Consider the following 20,753-nt stretch of genomic DNA (forward strand, 5'->3'; position numbering starts at 1 on the left):
GTGTCTGGAAGGTAGTTAGAACCCAGCACTTAGCTGGAAGTCTCTAGTACTGGACGTTAGGTTTCAAACCTGGGACGAATGGTTGAGGTGGCTATATAACATGTCACAGCGGGCCTGGCCTGGAGATTCTCCCGGTGTCCCTCAGTCCTTACCTGTCACAGGGCCCTCTTGGCTGGCAAACCCTGCCCCCTAATTTAAATTTCTCCACTAGGGGCTGGGCTGCTCTTCCCTATATAATCCAGCCTTTTTGATTGCCTGCTCTTGTTGTATGTTTGGGCCTTGTGGATGATGCACGTAGTTCCCCTCTCTTCCCTTCCCCTCTTTCCTCAGATAGTACCCCTGAGTCTGCTCACGTCTACCCTGAACTCTCCAGGATGGACCTGCTTACTCTGTGTGCTCCCTCTCCTTTTTATCTACAGTAAACTGCCTTCTCCACCATGCCTAGGGGCACTCACACACTCTTTCTTTTCTGTTTCTTTGTTTATTCACTCATCTCTCTGTAAAAGCCCCAGGAGCCACTCTCCTGAGGCTCTGCTGTGAGTGTTTACCCTCAGTTGTTTCAGTTTTCATTAGGAAAGGTCCTCAGAGGAAATCCCAAGATTCACCTGTCTTTGTTGTCATTATTTGGTTGTTTTTCTTTTGTTTGTTTTTTGTTTTGTTTTGTTTTGTTTTAATATCCAAAGATAATTTGCCCCAGAAACTCCTAACTTGGGCCTGAGTTCCTCTTAACTCTGAAGTCTGTATCTTGCTGTTTAAACTTTAAGATGGTTCCTAACTGCATTAGAATTGTCAACCAGCAGGCCAAGGCGAACTTTAAAGAAGAACCAGGTCATGCTGCATGTTTTTGGTGAGCACAGGAATCAACAAAGAGATGTTACATAACTTCTATTTATGTCCTCCTTGCTCACTATCTGCAGGCAGGCAAGAGTCGCAGCGCTGGGATTTAATGAGCTCTCTGGGTTTGCTCACCTTCCTGAGCTGGTAGGAACCAGCTTGTTCTCAAAATGCGTCAGTAAAGAATCAGGCTGTGGGTGGGCGGCCAGGGGTAGTAGGTGGACCGCATTGTTGCCATGGTGTTTTTAATTCCACCTGTCTCTCAAGGATCCTGCTCTCCCCTTCCCTGACTCCCCACCCCCTCTTCTTTTCTTTTCTTTCTTTTTAATCCATGAGCTTCCTTGTTTCTCACGCCCACTCGTGATTTCTTGGAGCTGCCTCAGGAAACAGGAATATTTTCCCTCCCTTCCACCAACACCCCCATTGTGTAGCCCCAGGGCCTCAGAAGAGTTTTTCCTAAGGTGCTTCTTTCCCACCCTCCCATGTCTATTTTCCCCGTGATTTTTCATAACCACTCCCTCCATAGCTGGGGCTTATCCTCCCCTGTGGCTTGATAGAGGCTTTCTGTCTCCTGCTAGCTCGCTCCGGAACCAGGTGGATTCCGTTGCTCCTAGCACAGCAGTTTGCCCCGGAGGAGAGAGGTTGTTTGTGTTTCCTTACATCCTGGTCTCTGCTCTTGTCCTGAGCTGAATGACATCTGTCCCCTCTAGCCATATTATTATGAAACAGAATCACACTTTATAAAAGAGATTCGTAGGAAAACAAGGGAAAACAAGGGAAGTTTGTCCCACAGTGATGGTGCTCTGGGTGACCCCTGTTACCTGAAATTTACAGGTTGAATTAACCCACATTAAAAAAAAAAAAAGCCATGTGCTAGGGAGTTAGCTAAGTGGGACAGTGTGTACTTGGCACCGGTGAAACTCTGGGTTTGATCCTCCATCTGTCTCGAGCATAAGCGCCTGTGTGTGAGAGCGCACGTACACACACACACACACACACACACACACACACACACACACACACACACCAACCAACTCCGATATATAGCAAGGAAGGCTGAGAACCCTGTGGCTGCCAGGGAATGCTCCCTGCTGCCTGCACCTTGGCTTCTGAGGGAAGCCACCCAGGTTTCTGTCCTGACTTTGTGAAGGCACTCTCACCAGAGCGGAAGCTTTTAACAAGTACAAAAGAATAAGTTGAGATGAAAAACTCCATAGTGGGGAAAGAGTTCCAGCAAAAGAGGCTTACGATTTTTAAGCTAAAAAAATTTAAAAAGTCAAACCCACCCCTTCATTGCTTGTGAGTTGTGCAATCCTTAATAGAGGTAGCCTGTTTGAATAATCAAAGGCCAGCTGACTTCCCTTCATTAACTTGAGCTGCAGACATCTGCATAAAACATCCCAGATTCCAGACTGAGTAGGTAATTTTTTTTTTCCCTCTGAGTAACTTGAGGGACTTTCCCTTTGGAAGTCTTCCAGCAGAGTCAACTTCATGGTTGAGACATTTTTCTCTTTCTCCCTGGTGCAGAGTATAGAACCCAGGGCCTTGTGCATATTAGGCAAGTGTTCTCCCACTGAGCTCATGCTGGGCCAGTCCTCCAATGTTTTTTACTGGGCTAGGCAGCAGCTTGATCATGGACATGAAGCAACTCAGTCACCTCAGACACAAACCTGAAGCTGTCAGTTCTGAGAACCTTCTTGAAGTCCACAGATGACTGCAGTTCTGTGTTTTAGCTCCTCTTGCCACTTCAGGACCTACTCACACTTGTATTTCCCAAGGTCCACTAAGATCCCCTCTAAAAGTGGCTCTCCGTGTTTTACCAGTTACCTATGCTTGGGTTTTGAGATTGCTTCATCAGTGTGGCTCAGCCACTCAAGGCTGTGGTCCTGTAAACTATATGAATCCTTCCTGCCACTGTTCCGAAAATCCAAGACTTTAAAAGGTGGCGGGGGGGGGGGGCACTGTAATTGAAGGAGGGTGTGTTAGAGGCATCCTCAGCAGCCAGTGTTTGAGAAATGTGGCTTTATTAATGTTCTTGCAACATGACCCCCACAGACTGTTCAGCTCTGAGTTTGTAGCTGTCAAGCCTGCGAAGGGAGCCAGCTTCTGAGGTGGAAGGCCCACAAAGAATTGCCCTTCCTGCTCCCAAGTTAATGATGCAGGCAGCTGTGTCTCTGAGGCCCTATTGGTTAACAGTTAACTGGGCAGATTAAAGATCCCCAGGCAGGCTGAACCTGTCCCAGAGATAGAAGCAAACGCCTGCTAAGTGCCAGCTCCACACTGTCCTTCAGCCAGCTCTCCCAAAGTGGGACACTTTCCCATTCGGCGGGACTTTGAGCTTTCACATACCCAGAATTAAACCTCAGCTTAAGGTTTTTGGAACTGTGCCTCCTTTAGGGTTGCTATTCATTCTTTAAGACAATAAATACTGAATACTGGACAAAAGGCTTGTGCGGGTTGGGGCTGGGACAGTGTCAGTCTTGACTTTAATAGTATGCCATTCAGTGGGCGAGACCACTTGGAAACCAGCAAACAAGTAGTATACAAAAAAACTGGGAGAGTGAGACCAGAAGCAAGGAATTGTTCTCTGAGGATAGGGAGGGCACTCATGGAGGAGATATTGATGTTGAGATCTTCCAGGTGGAATGGGGGTTAAGAGTAAGGGTATTCTGATCCCGGGGCTGGGTGTGTTGGCATCTCTGAGGAAACCAGTATGCCAGGAACACCAGGCAGGGCAGGCAGTAGCATGAGGTGACTGCTCAGCTTTGGTAATTTGCCTGTCATCAGGTGGGAGGCTGGATTAGGTGATCTCCACGCTCTCTGCCAGCCCCTACTCAGTACTTCTAAAGGGCACCAAGTTGGCTCAGGTCAGTGACCTGCTTAGATGCATACTACTGCTGCCAGGGCTGAAATATATTGAGCTAACAAAGTTGAATAATTTCAACCTGACCACCTCCGTTGACTTGGCTATCTGTATATGTCACTGTCAGGATGCTTTTCTGGCCATAGGGACATCACCGGAAAGACCAACATAGTGAATGGGGCTGCTGGGTTGGGAGATGTGATGGTCTCTCAGGAGTGGATCTGAGGGTGAGATGATCTCGACAGGTGGTCTAGGGATGACTGCAAAGGACAGCAGGTTTCCCATCATCTAGACATTGTTTTTGTCTTTGGCATGAGAGAAGGTGTTTATTTTTCTTTGGATTTTATGGTCTAGTGGACTTGTCACAGTCAAGTGTGTTGAGAGCAGGGATGGGTGGGAAGGGATAGCATTGAATCTTGCCGGGTGCCCCGTGCTGCATGGGTTGTCACATGTATCTCCTATTTCCTCTCAATAAACCTCACACATAGTTCTTCGCCTTCCTCTTTCCTCCTGAAGATGAGGAAACTACGACGGGAGTTTAGTGAGAGACCTGTTCAAAGCCATGCAGTTCCCAGATCATCCCCACGCACATGACTGCCTCCCTAAGGATAGAGGTTATAAAGCTTTTTCTCAGTCCCAGGGCTCCACACAGACACAGAAAATGTGTGAACAAAGGATTATTCTTGGTCCTGCTATAAATTTCAAGGCAAGATCCCTGAGAAGCTTGGAGCTCTGAGTCAGGAAACTGGTCTAAGTTAATGAATGGTCCCCACAAGTACACAGAACAGATGCACGACCTCAAGGGTCTGTTCTAAAGACTGACTTCTTCTTCAGGCCTCTTTTGTAGTATCTCAGATCATCACACCCATCCATGTAGGAAAGAATAACTAGCCATGACCAGGGCCTCAACCATGGCCTTCCTCTTTCCAGGGTGAAGACTCATTACCCAGACTCCTGGAACTGATGTAAACTGCGTTGCTTTGTATTGAGATGCACTTGGATGAATGAGGGCTGTGTCATTTCATCCTGCCTACCTTTGGCCCCTTTGGTCCCTTTGGGCACCTACATGTTTCACTGTGAGATACCTTTATGGCCTCAGGATGATTCCTGAGGAAGAAGCTGATGGAAAGATGGGTGTGAGGAGTTGGGAGATGGGGGGTCCATTTGTTTGGGTAATACTGTTAAGGTACTAAGATGTGCCTTGTCTTTTTTGTCCCTTTCTCTTTCCTTTCTTTGACAGAGTCTCACTGTGTAGCTTACACCTTCATCTCTTAAGTGATAGGATTTACAGGTCTCTTGTAACACACTCAGTTGAGAACACATTGCTGTTTTATTTTTCCCCAAGCGCTTCTTACATATTTCTTTTGCAGTGTCACAGTGCAGGTTGGAGGTCTGAGGAGGAGACCTCCATGCGCTCCCCACTGCAGATCCCACAGTGAATCTGTAGGCAAGCCAAGACAGGACTTGAGGGTTTTACACAAACTTCCAAAGAGACTCATTGCATCATGACCCCAGAAGGTGCTTCTGGACTGGCTGACGCATACCTCCTGCAGCCCCAGGGCCATATCTGGATTGTTGGTCATTGCCTTCTTCTCTATTTGAGAAGATAGCCATGGGTTAATAAGACTTTGAGGCCTTAAATCCTTTGAACTGAAGTCTCCCCTGGATCTGAGATTTATAGTAATTTATAAAAGGCACTATTACTGACTTTAGAACAAGGCTCATACTCATCCAAAGACCAACCACAATACTTTCTTGCACAGGTGGAAGGTTAGCAGAGAGACTCCTACCTCATCTTGCAGTTCTTGACCCACATTGACTTCATTGTCTTTATGGATTGTGCCTAGTTTTCAATCCATTGGTCATCATCAATTTTTTTCCCCTGGAGGATTTACTTTTTTTCTCTTCATGCCTTTGGCCAGAAATCACACCAGTGTGTTCCCACAAAAGATACCGACCTTTAGACTCTGTAACAAGTTCTAGTAGTTAAATCTGGAGAAAAATTATGCCAGAGGTACAGGGTTCTCCAAAGTAATGTCCCTGTCTCTGAAATCCTTTGGAGCGACTCTTAAGTCTCAGCAGAGACTGACTGCTGCCAATATACTTATATAGTCAGTACTTTGACTTGTATGGTCAGTACTTTGACTTGTATGGTCAGTACTTTGACTTGTATGGTCAGTACTTTGACTTGTATGGTCAGTACTTTGACTTGTATGGTCAGTACTTTGACTTGTATAGTCAGTACTTTGGAAGACGCCTCGTTATTTATTTACACACAAGTTCTTACTCTGTAGCCCAGGGTGATCTCTAATTTTGTGGGGAGGTTTTTCCTGCCTCAGTCTACTGACTGCTGGGATTGCAGGATTACAGTCTGTGGTACCATGCCTGCCTGGCCTAATTTTTTTTAAGTATATTTTGTTGGCTGAGATGTTGTTGATGAATATGTATGAAACTATTCCTATTCTGATCTGCATGGTGATCTGCATGCTATGCTATATAGATGGGGCAGAACTTCCCAGCAAGTGCCAACTCCTGTGGGCATTGAAAGACAGATGAAGGAGAGCACAGTTAGCTTCCTGCCTCAGAGAAAGCATGCATCTTAGAACAGAGTGGACTTGGCTGCTTGTTAAAAGATGAATTATTTTACTTTGAAAAGCATCTTTGAAGGGCTGCTTTGTCCTTGACCCTGAAGTCCAGGAATCTAATGAATCAAGCAAGGGTATCCTTATCTCTGCCCCTTCTCTCTGGCACCAGGAGTCAGTGATGAGCCAGAACATGTCCTCTGCCTATTCTTGGTTGGCGGAGTGATTGAAAATGGGTGTACATTTTTAAGCCACCAGAGGAGACTCCTCTCTTCCCATGCGGCAGTTTGTTTCTGAACTCATTAAAGCCTGAAACAGCTGCCGCAAACTTGATTAAGTGAGAGCTACAGGTGTTTAGTTGAAACCCATCAAACCTTGCAAAAAAAAAAAAAAAACACCCAAAAATCAAAAAAAAAATTTTTAAAAAACCTTTTACCTTTTTGGGTTTGTTTTGTTTTGCTGTTTTGTTTTCTTCCTGACAGTCTTGGCTATTGTGGAGCTCTCTATGTAGACGAGGCTATTCTAGAACCCATAGGTAAATGCCTGCATTTATCTACTGAGTGCTGGGATTGAGGGCTTGTGCCACCATAGTCAGCGTAAAACTTGACGTTTTACGTTAAGTTTTAATAACTTTTGCAAAGGTAAATGTTTCCTTTTCTTACATGTCCATCTTGTCCCAAAGTCAAGAGTTGAAAATACAGGAGAAAAGTTTGTGTTTTTTAAAAAAAAAAAAAGGTGGCTAACTAGATGGCTTAAGGATGGTAAGATGGCTGGAGAGTGGTTAAGAGAGCAGGCTGTTCTTGCAGAGGACCCAAGGTCAGTCCCAGTACCCATGTTATCTCCCAACTACCTGTAATTCCAGCTCTCAAGGGCCCAACACTCTCTTCTAGTGTCTGCAGCTGCTCATGCACAGATACCTACACACAGTTCTAAATAAAATCCTTTTAAAAAGAGAGTGAGTCTGTCTATGAAGGCAAGCCTGGTATCAGGCTTGTATTCTACCTTTGAAGATATGTCACTTTATGAATTGGAAACTAAAGGGCTTAACCCTATGTCTACAGAAATCAGAATGGCTTCTATAGCTAGTAATAGTCTAGACTGGTTTTACTGTTATTTCTTACATCGTGACAACTACAGGGGATTACCATTTACTATGTTTTTGCTGTCAATTTGGAAGCTATCTTGAGCTATCAATACCATATGGAATTGTCACTGGATGTTACATGCGTAGGAGATTTTGATCCTCACATACCGCCCACGGACCCACCTATCCTATATCCAAGTACCTTCCCTTTGACACAGGCATTACTGTTAGATAATAATACCATCATGCATTTACATCAAGCTCAGTAGGAGTCAGGTCGTTTTCCACAGTTTCATAACTGCTACCCTGATAGAGCCCTAGCCTCTTCCATGGGATATGGACCAGGCAGGCTGTACAGTCTCATTTTCTCCGCAAAGGAATCCCCAAGACCACATCCCCAAATGAAGATGAACCACCTAAGACCACGGGATTGGCTATCGAGGAGCCAAAGCCAAAATGTTAATTTCTGAGTTCCAGTTCTCCAGGGCTGGTGTGCCTAATCAAGTCTATTTTATTGCCTTGTGTTTTCTAATCTTTGACTTTGTGATCATTACGCTTGGTGGCTAAGAAAAAGACTCAAGTCCTACAGTACACTTTGTGTGACAGTGTGAGTGTGTGACAGTGGCTTTGTTGAGAGCTTATAAGCCTCAACCCTGGCAAACCCTCAAATACCATAAAGGGATTATTTGGGAATCAGAGCTAACACACGTATTAAGTATCCTTGTTTCCCGTGGAGGTGTGATTCTTGGTACCTTTCACAGTGATTCTTTACCATGATAGTAGTCTGTGTTTGTATCTCTGACAGAGTTGGAGTTTAGGCATGGATGGCTTATAAAAAGCTGTAAGGTATCCAGACTCTAACAGACTCTTGTTCCACAAAGACAAGTTTAACAAAGCTGTGGTTGAAGGCTAGAGTGTCAGAAGTATGCCAGGCTAAGTATGGGGGCAGCACCAGCAAGCACTAGTTGTATAACTTGGCAACTTATATAACTGTCGAAAGCTCTGTTTCTTTATCAGTAGAGATAACAATGGTACCTACCTATGGGATGGCTGAAGATTAATAGAAATAGTGTGTATCACATACTTGGGGGACGCCTGGCAAAGTGGCACCTTTGTTGACTGCCATATAATTTTCAGAAAGGATCCCTAGGAAGTGGTAAATTCTCAGTTAATCACAGGTGGGTGGAGAAAAGCCAAGGGCCATTACTTTGCTCTACTGGGGAGGTCAGAGTTGTTTGAGTTACGATGCCCCTCAAGTCCCAGAGCTAGTGTTAAAAAGAGTAAAGCAAAGAGGAAAAGTAGACTCTTCATCAGTACTTGGAAACATCATTGTTGGCTCACTGCTCAGCTACAATTTTCAAATTCTCGGACTTAGCCCAAGGACTTAATTCATTTTGCAGCAGATAAGTGAACCACGCCAACTGAACAACGTCATGGCTGTATCAGTCAGGGTCATGTCTTGTGAAGCAGTCAAATGGAAAAAAACTCTGTGGATTTTCTCAGGGTCCGGAGTGAGTGTAGAAGGTAGCCCAGCCACCGCATACTAATGTCTTTCTTTAGAGAAGAATCAAAGTCCCACCACCACCCTGGCCCTAGGCTGCTCCAGTGAGGAGACAGTCTGAATCACAGACATCTCCACTTCTGGCCATCACCCTGTAGCTGAGATACCCACCAATGGGCTCCTCCAAACTGAGTGGTCCAATGCCTGGGCAGGTCTAAGCAAGCAGCTCCCTTTCCAGGGAACATCATGATAGCCGAGTCCAAGAGCCTGCCTATCCTTTGCTTGCTGAGCTCCAGATCCTCTTTTCAGATTTGGAAGTTCTGCCTGCTGTCCACTCATGGTCCTGGCTGTGTATCCAGGTTACAGGAAAGGCCTATATCTCCCGTGATGATTTTCCCCAAGACCTCAGGCCCACGGTTTTATTAGGGTTGTTGCCTCTTATACTTAAAATTTTAAAAAGTGTCCAGCACACTACAGATATCTTCCTGCTTTCTGCATGGTACTTCCTCTCTTTGTTGGACCATATCTCTCGGTGCCTCTTGTCATAGCATAAACCAGGCTGCATTTCTTTCCAAGGTCTCTCTTGGGTACAGGTAGCAGGTGGCCAACAGGCTAATTGAGCAACAGTTCATTTCTAAGATGGAATAGCAGGTAATTGTATTATTTTGATTTGAGACCTATTTCACAGGTTCATCAGCATCCATGATACTCAGTCCAATATGGGAAAACCGTCCACAAAACAGGGATCATAGAATAGGATCGTCAACTAAGGCTCAGGTTTTAATTAACCACAATGGTCCTGCTATGGTCCTGGAGAACTGGATTGAGCAATGTCATAGTTTTGTTTCTGTTGCTGGGATGAATGCCATGACAAAAGGCAACTCAGAAAGGAAAGGGTTTATTTCATCTTACCCTTCCACGTCACAGTCCATCACTGAGGGAAGTCCGGGCAGGAACCTGGTGGCAGAAACTGAAGCAGAAGCCATGATGGAATGTTCCTATTGGTTTAATCTGTTTGCTTTTTTATATATCCCAGTACCCACGTCCCAGGATGGCACTACCTAGTGTGGGCTGCCCCCCCATAGCCATTATCAATCAAGAAAATGATTCCCCTTAGACAACCCCATCTGAGGTTCCCTCTTAGGTGGCTCTAGATTGGGTCAAGTTGACAAGAAACTAACCAACACAGGCAGTAAGGAGACAGGGGTCTTCTTGTGCCCTTCACAAAATCCTTTTCCTGTGTGAGCTCACTTTCCTTATTTGTAAAATGTGGAGTGGGTAGCTAAATGGGTATTTTGTAAATCTGTGAATGAGTTCCAAGAGTCTGTATAGTTCTAATGCCATCTCAAAGGGGTCCCTTCTGCCCGAGTCTCTCTTATATAAGGTGTCTGTGCATCGAATAGTATTTGGGGAGGAGATAATAATAATAATAATAATAATAATAATAATAATAGTTTTATTATGCTGGGCAAGACACTGGGCCCTGCTGATTTCTCCCAGCTCCAGCTATAGAAAGGAGCCTATGATCTTGCTTCTCTTCTCCTTTGTTTTGTTTTGAACCTTAGCTTATAATGGCTGCCCTTACCCCACCCCCTACCCATACCCTCCACCACTACCTGGAGATGGCTGAGGCCAGCAGCCACTTCCTCACCCTACCCCTGACCCCACTTCCTTCCCTCAAGCATGTCATGTGCAAACCTGCCATACCTCGTGTCTCAGTTTGGTGGTGAATGTCTGCCCCCAAACAAGCCCTGTTTCCTCTGATTTTCCAGCCTCTGTTCATCTCTGGCCACTAAGGCTGCCTTCCTGTTGGGCAAGAGTTTTCTGTGGCGCTGCCACAAGCCTCTAGCCTCCCCTGACCCTACCACGCTTGTGTGCAATGTGCTGGGTTTATGAACGATGGTATCTATCTTGGCAATCTCTTTAGATGCTGATGAGACAGCATGTATGAAAAGAGTTTGGCATCCAGCATGATCTGAAGATAACAGAAGGGTGAGGACAGGTCAGTGAGGGGCAGGCAGATGCCGTTCCCTCGAGTGACCAGAGATGTTCTGGAAGTGGTCCCGTGAATATGTTACCAAAGTTCCCTAGCATTCTGGAACAAAAACAAGCTTGTCTCTTCTGTGTGATATGGTTTTTGCCCACAGAAATACATGCAGATTTGAAGAGTGGAACTTCATTAGATTTGTCAATGTTTTTACACCTATTGCATGGCTACAATAACAGATGACCACAAACCTAGAGGCTTTGGGTTACCAATATATCTTACAAGTTAAACATGAATCTCTCTAGATTAAAATCCAGGGGCCAGCAAGGCTGGTGTCCAGCTGGAGGCTGCAAGGTTACTCCATTTACTGGCTGTTCACAGCTTCTATGAGGCAACCTTCTTTCCTGGGCTCCCAGCCTCCTCCTTTAAACATAGCAGCAAGGGATTGACTTCTCACACTACCGTGCTCCTCCTACCTCTTAGCTACCTTCCTCCATATTAAAAGGATCTTGTGATATCAGTGGGCCCCTGTGATGCTCCAAGGTTGTCTCATTGTTGAAGGTTGGATATTAGCAATCATTCCATCTGCCACATTCATTTCTGGTGTAAGGTGCAGTGCAAGACTCGGGTTGAGCATGTGCATGTCTTTGAGAGATGTTGGCTTTCAACATCTATGCAACTGCAGCTCTCATCAAGATGGTCCTTCACTCCAGGTGGTCCTTATCCCCCTTTTAATAGTACTTCCCATCACTACCCATGGAGACAACTGGCATTTACATTTCTGTTGCCACCTAGTGTTTCTTCCCTTGGGCTAGCTTTATATTAAAGGGTTTGCTCACACCCAGACAGGGGGTATGGTGGGAAAGATTCAGAAAAAAGTAAAAATCTCCCTGTGACAACTCTTGCCCTGGGGGAAGAGACAATCCACCAAAGTAGGTTCAGGGAAGAAAGTGAACGTGGGGCCAAGTAAGGCTGAGGCTATGGGGGCTGTGTACCTGTTTGCTCTGGTCTTCAGTCCCACATGGTGTGACAGGCCATACTGCCTCTCCCTTCTTAGTTACCTCAGAAAGAAATTTGATGAAAGTGACTAGGCCTGTGAGGAGGGGAGAGGCCCAGTCTCCTAATGTCTAGATCTCACCATGGAGGGGGCAAGTGACTCACTCTAGCAGGCCCCACCAGGTTGTCCCGGAGCCCTGTGTAGTTCCATACCTGTCTTCTCCTTTTGGTGTGCACCTTGTTGTGTTATAGAAGGCTTCTTTACTCCCCCTGCCATCAGTACTCACTCCTTTCCTCACGGAAGATGCCATGGCCTCCTTCAAGAGACTGGATGTCTTCTTCCAGCTATCTTTGTTTAATGTGGTCTTTCTGAGGGCCTGAACCTGTGCTCCATTATACCCCTAAATCACTGCACCTGCATGTGTGTGCCCCTGACCCAGGTGACCGGCTTCCTAATAAGTGTCTGAAGTGTGCTAGGAATTTAACATGTAATCTCTTTTAGGGTCCTGAGAATTAACGCTCAGCAGGTACTTGGTTAAGCTGCTACACAAAGGATTTCCTCTTGGCACCTAGTGAGGAAGTCAGTGACCTTGACCTACTATGAGGGTGGTTCTAAGTCATCTCTATGGGCCTTCAAGCTCACCAGGAAGTACTACCACTATGTTCATTTTACAGATGAGGAAAGTAAGGCACCAGAGACCTGTTTTCTATGGTGACCCTCAATGCTAGGTAGAGCTAAAGCTTGGCAGTGGGCCTGAGCTGTGCACTCCACGTGCAGTGCAGCCCTTTCACTTGTGTATAGAGAGGTGAGATTGAGATCCGTGCCTTGCATTGCCTTCTCTATGGAGAGCCTCCCTGGAGACAGAAGATGCCTGGCTCAAACAATGAGGAGTGGCAGTGGGGGAGGGGCACCACACACAGCTCTCTTCTGTAGTCACTCCATTCCTCCCATTCTCTTCCTAAAAGACTTTCTGCTCCAAGTCCTCGAGGAGCTGACCAAGGATTGATATAAATAATGCGAAATAAACAGAGTGGCCCATTGCAGACACACAGACAGAAGTCTCTGCCCTTCTCTCATTTCAGAAGAGCTTCCCTTACCCTGGAGGTGTCAGCTAACATCGGCTGAGCTACCCCCCCACCCCAAACGCTGAGCAAGCCCTGTGGTTTGCAGCCAGCCAGCTAGCTGTGTGCCACCTCTCCCTGTTGGGGGAGACAGATGACAGGCTCCATTTATTTATATATTTTCTAAACTGAGGTACTTTGTTTGCTCAAATGACCAGATTGTCCCCCAAATACTTTTAAAGTTGCCCCATGCTGGGATGGCAACTGCATGTGTTACCCTGAGGGTATGCCTTCAAGTGAACCCCAGCAGTGTCCCTTGAACAACCAGTCTCTCCTGTGACCCTGGGTGTGAGAAGCTGTAATGTGGCCTGTGGCCTTGGGAAGGCCAGTCCTGGGAATTAAGGAGCTGTGGTTTGGTTCCCCATCTTCTCATGGCTCATTTTATTTGTGGATGTGTTGACTCTGAGGGGAACCATTAAAAGTTGGTTTCTGATATTTAAGCAGTTTCTCCAGAATCTATTTATTTGATGGCCATTTATTTTCGTCAAGTTTACTGAATATAAGGAGGATCTCATTGAGGGGAGCTAGTCAAAAGAAGATATAAAACATTAGCTTCTTATCAAGCTGCTGTCAAATGACTGAAGTGCCTGCTATCTGCTGAGTCTGATCAAGGTGCTGTGGAGGTGGCTGTCGGTCACAACATACGAAGGCTGTTGGCCTTCATAGATAGACCTTACACTTCTGCACAAGACAGTGAGCAGCTGGACAGTAATACAACCACAAGATTTCCCAGCATCTTGCTCTTGTGAGAACAAAACTGGGCATTTGAAAAGAAGCAGTTGACCTGGGCTTTGTTCGGGGGGATTCCTTTATTAAGGCAGGAAGTAACCTGAGTGAGGAGACAAAGAAATGAGGAAAGCCTAGCCGTGGAAAGCTCCAGGTGGTGGCATTGAGTAGCTGCCACAGAGCTGTTTGCCAGAAGACACTGGGTCTTTTTCCTAGGGAAAAAAGGAGGAGTCACTTGGTGATTGTTAGGGTGAGAGTCGAATCACTGTGTCTTTTTCCTCACCAGGCTGTCAATTTCATGGTGAGTGGGGATTCAGGCCCCCTGTGTTCTTTCCTGTTTCTCTGTACTTGACACAGTGCCCAGCTCATGACAGGCACACAATAGCAGGTGGGTGAGTGGATGAAATGGGAAGAAAGCAAAAAGAAATGAGAAGGCAGTAAAGGCCAATGGTAGGCATTCCAGATGTATGGTCAGTTGAAGAGTCATGGTCTTACAGGACTCAGTGACCACACAGTCATAAAGATAGAGATGGGCCTAGACACTCAGGAATGATTACAAGGGATAGGTCAGAACTGGAGGGTATGCAAAGGAGTAGCAGATCCTGTGTTGTCAGGACCAAAAGTCCAAACCCATGAGCAAGAAGAAAGGACACGAGCAAGAAAGTATAACATAAGCAATTATTAGACAGACACTGGTCTCTGGGGCTTATCAGTGGCCAGAAGAGCCAGGGTACCTGTAACTGCCTGTCCACAGATAGAAACTGTAGCTCTGTGGGATGGGTTACTGAGTTGGGAGATGCACACATAAGAGCTGGAGGAATTAGGGGTCGTTGCAGCACAGGATGCTAGTTCTTCCAGCATGGGAAGCCTAAGCATTCCTGTAGGCAGGTATGAAACTGGCAGAAAGATCTCCTGGGAGAAGGAATTATATTGTCTGGGACTTTGTCTCATTCCTTTGGAAATGACCGTATTGTATTTTTATGTAAATAACTCACAACAGTGTGGTTCTTGCAAAAGGGTGAAAACGAACACTCGTAAATGAAGAAGAGACACCATATTGTGTTTTCACATCAACAGTATACACTCTTGCTTGCAGTGGGGCCAAAAACAAATGCATCCAATAGGCAAGCTACCTGGTAATTCAGAACATCATCTAACCACTCCTTCCTATGCTGTAAGGCCTCATTTGAAAATTTACCTTTTTCTTGAGGAATTTGGGATTGCTCCCGCCCATTGTCACTCTCATCTAAGCTCCTGTCATATGATCCCATACCTTCCTGAGCACTTTTGGCTCTCAAACCTCAGCCTGGCTTGTGGACAGGTCACCTTTGCCTATGAACATGCCCTGTGGAACAGACGGTATATTTCCATTCACTGTTCCTAGGGAGGTGCACAGGAGCATGGAAAAGACAAACGACCTCCCTGCAATAATCACTACAAACATTTTCCATTTTTGTCATTTGTGGAGTTATCATGTACATTGTCCATTGAGAGGAGAGGAGAGGGGAGGGGAGGGGAGGGGGGGGGAGGGGAGGGGAGAGGAGAGGAGGAGAGGTTCTTCCTAGCTGAACCACAGTGGAGGGTAGAGGGGGCACTGCTCCAAGTTCAGCTGCTTCTTTGAAGTTTTCCATGTTGAAAAGCTCAGATCTTAAACTCCAAGGAACGAATATATGGAATGGTTGATCATTTATAAGGCTTTTGACCTGCCTAGAATCTCCATTTAATTTGGGGATCTTATTCGTGTCCATCTCATGGGCCCATCTTGATGCTGAGAATCTGTTCTTCTCCATGACAGCACTCATTTTTCTGCCGGCTGACAGAAGATAAGAAATCAGAGAAGTTCTTCAAGGTCTTTTACGATCGAATGAAGGTGGCCCAGCAGGAAATCAAGGCAACAGTTACAGTGAACACCAGTGACTTAGGAAACAAAAAGAAAGATGATGAAGTGGACAGGGATGCCCCATCTCGGAAGAAAGGTAATAAGCTTTGGTCCACTGAACTGGGGCTTGTAGAGGAGCAAGCCCTGTGTTACGCTGTATGCTTTTCATGACTTCCAGGTTCCAACATGCCTTCTGAACAGGGCCTTTAGAGGAAAGCGACCACTCTGGTTATGTCATCCTTTCACATGACCAAGAAAAAGCCCAGCTACCTAGGAAGGTCTTCCTGCTTAATAAATTCATAAATATTCTTGTGTATGCACAGTTCTAATTAGTATGGGTTACATTCGCTACTTTTCTTATTTCTGTGGCAAAGGACCTGACACAAACAACCTAAGTCAGACCAGCCTAATTGCAGAGCACACTTGGACGTGATAGTTGTCACTGAGGGAAGGCATGGCAGCAGGGATGTGAACCAGCTGGTCACACTGCATCCACAGTCTGCAAGCAGAGCATGATGAATGGATGCCCAGCTCCTTTTCATTCAGTTCTCAGCACCAGCTGAGGAAATGGTACCACTCACATTCGGGGTTGTTCTTCATACATCAATTAACCTCATCAAGAGACTCCCTCACAGACAAGCTCAAAGTTGTGTTTCCATGGCAACACTAAATCTCATCAAGTTGGCAATTGAAATCAAGATCCATGAATTTTTTTTACTGTGTTTTTCTGATTATTGTTAGAGAACATTGAAAAAGTACGTACTTTTAGAAGTCTTGTCTGTCCATGTCAGGTGACTTTAGTTTCCAAACTGCGAACTTTTCTCTTTAACCTCCGTTCAAAACAAAAAGAAAAGTGCTGAGGGTGAAGGGGTGAGTTTAGAAGTCAGACAGCCTTGAGCAAATTAATTAACCACTCTGAACTCAGCTTCTCAAGGAAGCTGATGTGTCAATCAAGTAACTGTTGACATTTGGAGAATGTTTCTTGCAGAGCCTATAGGATGTTGAGCAATATTTGTGACCTTTAGCTTGTTAGATGCCATTCACACACCCATATGCCCAACCAAAAATGTCTCCAGGTATTTCCACTTAGCTGCTGGGGAAAGTTAGGGACCCCCAAAAAAAATCACCACTTTCACTGTTGTTTGAGAACCGCTAGTCTAGAAGAGGATACAAAGAGAAGAAAGAAGGAGGAAAAAAAATAAACCTATCAAGTCCTGCTGAATACTGAATATGAACCAGGCGTATGCTAAGCCATGCTTCTGTTAAATACCCGAGGCATATAAACCTAGGACCAGAGAATTTCTGTCTGAACTCAGAGTAGTTGAGGTTTCAGTCTGCTTGCTTTGGGACCTGCCTTATAACAGCACATACTCACTAGAGTAGATAGCAGAGGGTGAAACTGTTCATCTCATGGCAGAGAATCAGAAGAAACCATATCAGACAAAGTCACACAATCCCCTTTAAGGATACACCCCTCCTGCTAACCTATGACCTCCTACCAAGCCCCACCTCTTAAAGGTTCTATACATTCTACCATTCTTTAGTGGTATCTATTCCATACCACTAAAGGCTAGGGCCCAAACCCTTAACATACAGGCCTTTGAAAGACGTTCCTACATTGAAACTGTAAGCAGCTATTGTTCAAAGTTCTTTACCTATCTGTGTCAATTGATGTAAACTTCAAGTTAACCCTGTACTTAGATAAAATGGCTATCTCTGTTTTACAGATAAGGAAACTGAGGCACAGATATAGTAGTACGCCACTGAGCCAGCATCAGAGCCCATGCAGTCAATACTCCCCCACCCCCATCTCTGATGCCACAGATGTCCTATAGGGTTATTCTTCAGAAAAGATAAGATAATACACACAGAGTGCTTACTCATGGTACCTTGGCACTTGGCAAGGGATCAGTTGTTGTCCTCCCAGTAACAGTAAGGCTGTTGTCATTAGCATTACATCAAGCCTCTCAGGAGCCTTCTGGAAGGCACTGATGTGCTCACATTTTATAGAGGAAGAAGCTGAGGTTCAGAGCCACAGGTTATGGGGCCAGCAGAGCCTATACTAAGGCATTTTGCTCTATAGCATAGCACAAGCCTCAATGACATGTCGAAAGCACTATGGAGTTAGCAAGACTAGGCTCCACATTGCACCTATCTGGAGACTGAGAGGAGATGATGGCTTCCTGTTTTGTTTTTGCCAGTTGTACAGATCCCTTGCAAATGCAGGACCCTGGGCTTCTGGCTGCTATATAGAATATAGAAAATAGAACTTCTGAGGATGTAGCAATATTGACTGTCACAACTTTGTCTTTTAGCCAAAGAGCCCACAACACAGATAACAGAAGAGGTCCGGGATCAGCTCCTGGAAGCATCTGCTGCCACCAGAAAAGCCTTTACCACCTTCCGGAGGGAGGCCGACCCTGATGACCATTACCAATCTGGGGAGGGCACTCAGGCTACAACGGACAAAGCCAAGGATGACCTAGAGATGAGCGCGGTCATCACCATCATGCAGCCTATCCTGCGCTTCCTGCAGCTCCTGTGTGAGAACCACAACCGAGATCTGCAGGTGAGAGACGGGGCTGTGGGCTCCCTGAGACCTCCAGGAAAGGCCAGGCTGTGGGGACCCAGAGACCTGCAAGAGAGGGCTCCTGTGTAGGGGACCTAAATATCTACAGGTGGGAAGCCAGACTGTGGGGACCCGGAGACTTACTGGAGGGGTTTCTGGATTGGGGAACCTGACACTGGCAGGTGAGGGCCTCGGGCTGGAGGACCTTAAGATCTGTAATTGACAGTAGCACAGGAAGCCCCAGCATTTGGAGATGAGGTCCCTGAGGACCTCAACACCTACAGGTGGGAGTGTGGGGTTGATTGGACCATAGTGTCCTGCTTCTGCTCATGGTTCAGCTCCTGCCACTTAGGCTACCTTCCCTGAATTGAGGATCCAACATTATAGACTTTCTTGATGACCAATAATGAAAATATGTATGGGTGATCTGACCCTTCTTGATTTCACCAGCGTCTCCGCATTGGCTTCATATGTAGTTAGTGTGCATAGGTACCTATGTGCATATGTCTTATAGCCGGCTAGTCTTTGCCACCAATAACAATAGCTGTTGAGAAAATAATTGAATAGATGAATAGACAATTAAATATATTAAGTGCATGAGATTTACAAAATCAAGTACATAAATCTAACTGAGTATAGCTGTGTACTATATAAAGACATTGTAGTATTTGTCAAATCATATATACAGCAGTATGTTCTACATGTTCTAGATGTTTAGTAAGCTGAACTCAAACCTAGACAGTCTAGAGCTAGAACTTGGGATATTAACCAGACTGTAAGACAGGGACAAGGTATTATCTCACTTGCAGTTTCCTTGTAACAAAAACTGTTTAGAAAGGGCGGAGGGTGTGCTCCAGAGATCTGCCTCTTTGTTTCAAATCCCTGTCCCGGAGAAGCGTGCTGGAGCATGTGGTCCTTGGTGTATTGCCTGACTTTCCTGTCAATTCTTGAACCTTAGGAGCCCACCCTTCTTGGCTTAAGTGGGGTTAGGATGGAAAGGAAAAGTACATCTCCATGGCTCTTAGATGGGAGATCTCTTCCAAAGCTAAACAACTTAGCATTTGTAGTTCTGTAACCTTAAATGGTGATGATATGAGAGGAGTTGATACAGGCCAAATCTAGCAAGAGGAAGATACCACCGTTAAATGTTGACATTTCTGACTGTATCTACTGAGTGACTATGGCTGGACCATTTAGTGTTCCCCAGTCAACCTCAATCACAAAGAAGAGACACTTGAAGAATAATACAGAGCAATAAAACGGAACTTAGAGACGTCTTTAACATTAATCTATATGATTGTTTTTATTTTATCTAATTGCTCTAAAGACTCTGAACTTTGAACACCGTCTAGGTTCTAGGGTCATCAACTGGCTAAATGGAGCCAGACCTTAAAATGAAGGAATTCCCCCATAAGACCCGCCATTGGCCATGCTGACCCATCATGTGTCAAAGTATGCATGGCAGTCAGTGGTCCACTTCAGGCGTTGATGTTCTGAGCTTTACCTTGTCACCATCTGAGTATGGGATCCTGGCTGTTCCTTTGGTTGCTCAAGCTTTACTGCTTCAGGATCAGACACCTTAGGCCCAGATCCACTGCATGAGACTTGTCTCAGGTAGAACAGACCATTCCTTCTCCCAAAGCTCCAGGATCTGAGTATTGTCTCATTGGCTGGTACTCCTGTGTCTCATGATGATGTCATTTGTTCCTCTACCTTACAACAGCATCATTGGTCAGGAGGGAGATTGATTAAGGGAAAAGTGAGTGATTTTTATGAGTCTAGGCCCAAGTAGCTCATTTGTGGCATCTTTGTGACTGGGAGGTCCCACTGTGCCACTAAGCATAGGGATTGGTGTTCTGTACTGTTCTCCCATGTGGTCTCACTAACTACCACCAACTTTAGGCTCCCTGAAGGAAATAGGTGGCATCAGTTCTGCCATGTACACTGGAGAACACATATTCACGACCCAGCACTACTGGTGACCAGACCTTCCTCATCCCTCAGATCTGAGTGTGGAACAGGAGGACTGGGACCAACCAGAGATTGCAACACAACCCGCTAAGTGCTGTAAAGGTCCGCACGGCTGAGTTCCCAGCTAGACAACCGAGGATGCCTTGAGTGGAGCCCTCTGTGCATGTCTCAGGGACAGTGCTGTTACATGGGTTCTGAGCTGACTTCTGGTTTTATGGACTTGCCCTGCCTTTTCTCTCCCCCTTTCCTACCCCTCCCCCATGCCCGTGTTTCTAGAGTAGGAAAATAGAGCTGGGTCTTAATTATACAAGTTCATGATTTCTTGCTGGAAGTCTTTGGAATTATAGTCTTAGACATTGTCTTTCATGTATCTCTCCCTCCACCTTAAGCCCTTGGGATCCCTGGAGAGAGCAGCTTTAGTGAGGTCTTTATACTGCTCTAGGGAAAATTAGGGCAGGAGGGTAGCACACTTATATGTATGTGTCTATATGTGTGTTCTTGCAGGATATACTCACATATTTGAAAAAGACCTAGCCATATAACATTTGAAGGCATATGAACCAATTAGGTGGTTCTAAGCAACTGTTTTTTTGTTTTTTTGTTTTTTTTGTTTTTAACCATAGAATCTATTGTTTGGAG

General features: G+C 45.5%; 1 protein-coding gene across 13 annotated transcripts in view; it reads left to right on the forward strand.

Annotated features, from left to right (window-relative positions):
• Window positions 1-20,753, forward strand: part of Itpr1 (inositol 1,4,5-trisphosphate receptor type 1) — a 325,637-nt gene that overhangs the window by 231,945 nt on the left and 72,939 nt on the right. For all 13 annotated transcript variants that reach the window (XM_028773069.1, XM_028773070.1, XM_028773072.1 and 10 more), the window contains 2 exons: window positions 15,491-15,671; window positions 17,890-18,143. In XM_028773069.1, the coding sequence (XP_028628902.1) occupies window positions 15,491-15,671; window positions 17,890-18,143 (435 nt within the window). The remainder of the gene's footprint in view (window positions 1-15,490; window positions 15,672-17,889; window positions 18,144-20,753) is intronic.

This window comes from Grammomys surdaster, unplaced genomic scaffold (assembly GCF_004785775.1).
Source record: "Grammomys surdaster isolate TR1022 unplaced genomic scaffold, NIH_TR_1.0 220, whole genome shotgun sequence".
In the NCBI taxonomy this organism is placed as follows: domain Eukaryota; kingdom Metazoa; phylum Chordata; class Mammalia; order Rodentia; family Muridae; genus Grammomys; species Grammomys surdaster.